Source organism: Alosa alosa, chromosome 15 (assembly GCF_017589495.1).
Source record: "Alosa alosa isolate M-15738 ecotype Scorff River chromosome 15, AALO_Geno_1.1, whole genome shotgun sequence".
Taxonomy (NCBI): Eukaryota; Metazoa; Chordata; class Actinopteri; order Clupeiformes; family Clupeidae; genus Alosa; species Alosa alosa.
In genome coordinates, this window is record NC_063203.1 from 31604124 (window position 1) to 31605462 (window position 1339).

At 46.2% G+C, this 1339-nt stretch overlaps 1 protein-coding gene across 1 annotated transcript in view; it reads right to left on the reverse strand.

The window, feature by feature from the left end:
- Window positions 1-592: 592 nt before the first annotated feature.
- The window catches only part of folr (folate receptor), a 6043-nt gene continuing 5296 nt past the window's right edge, over window positions 593-1339 (reverse strand). Inside the window, exons 5-6 of the mRNA XM_048265167.1 lie at window positions 1153-1252; window positions 593-872 (exon numbers count right to left, since the gene is read on the reverse strand). Of these exons, the coding sequence (XP_048121124.1) occupies window positions 692-872; window positions 1153-1252 (281 nt within the window). The 3' untranslated portion in view covers window positions 593-691. The remainder of the gene's footprint in view (window positions 873-1152; window positions 1253-1339) is intronic.

Genomic DNA, 1339 nt, shown 5'->3' on the forward strand with positions numbered 1-1339 from the left:
ATATCATAAGATCTTGAGGCAATCTGATGAAAAATGCCATATTTATGGTACAGGGAATGTGTAAATTGGTCATTTTTGACCGGAACAGTGTTAGAAGGTTAAACGCCGGCTTTTCTCTATGCAGGAGTTCAATGTTTTGTGACACGCTACAAAAGAATGAAAGAAAACTCCAAGGACACAACTTCTGAAAGAAAACAAAGACTCAAAGACACAACTTCTTGGGCGACACTTTATTCTCTCCTTCTCTCTCTCCACTTTATCCTCTCCTTCTCTCTCTCCACTTTATCCTCTCCTTCTCCCTCCACTTTATTCTCTCCTTCTCTCTCTCCACTTTATCCTCTCCTTCTCTCTCTCCACTTTATCCTCTCCTTCTCCTCCACTTTATTCTCTCCTTCTCTCTCTCCACTTTATCCTCTCCTTCTCTCTCTCCACTTTATCCTCTCCTTCTCCCTCCACTTTATTCTCTCCTTCTCTCTCTCCACTTTATCCTCTCCTTCTCTCCCTCCACTTTATTCTCTCCTTCTCTCCCTCCACTTTATCCTCTCCTTCTCTCTCTCCACTTTATTCTCTCCTTCTCTCTCTCCACTTTATCCTCTCCTTCTCTCCCTCCATTATATTCTCAACACCCCCCCCTCTCTGTTTCTTTCTTTATCCCTCTTTCTCTCTCAGTTTCCTTTTCTCTCTCTCTCGCTCATGCTATGGATGCAACATGCAGTAGGCCGAGGAGGGGCAGGAGGAGGGTGGTTGCCATGCCAACAGCCTGAGGGGTGGCGTTGTTGAGGTAATAGCGTGCCACTTCCAGGTTTGGGTTGGTGGGGCCCTCAAACCACAACTGCATGCAGCGACCACTGTCCTTCTTCAGAGTGGTGTACCTACACACACACACACACACACACACACACACACACACACACACACACACACGCATACAATATTGGTCCACAAACAGAAACACAGTTTTCATTTACAGTTTACACACAAACACACACACATGAACATGCACGCACGCATACACGCACACATCACATACAGACACAGACACATAGTATGTCTGCAGGCCCATGCATATGAACACAGTATTCATTCAAACACACACACACACACACACACACTGTAATACCAAAGATGTCCTTCAACCCTCTCTGGTAATACCTGTAAGAGTTAGACCAGATGACCTCACACATGGTCTTTGCTGATTTGAAAACTTCAGCAAACGTTTGGCACTTGGCACCGCTGGGGCACTGGTTAGTCCCTGCAGAGAGAGAGGGGGACAGAAGTGTGTTGAAAATGAGGGGATGGAGAGAGAGGGGGAGAGAAGTGTGTAGGAAATGAGGGGATG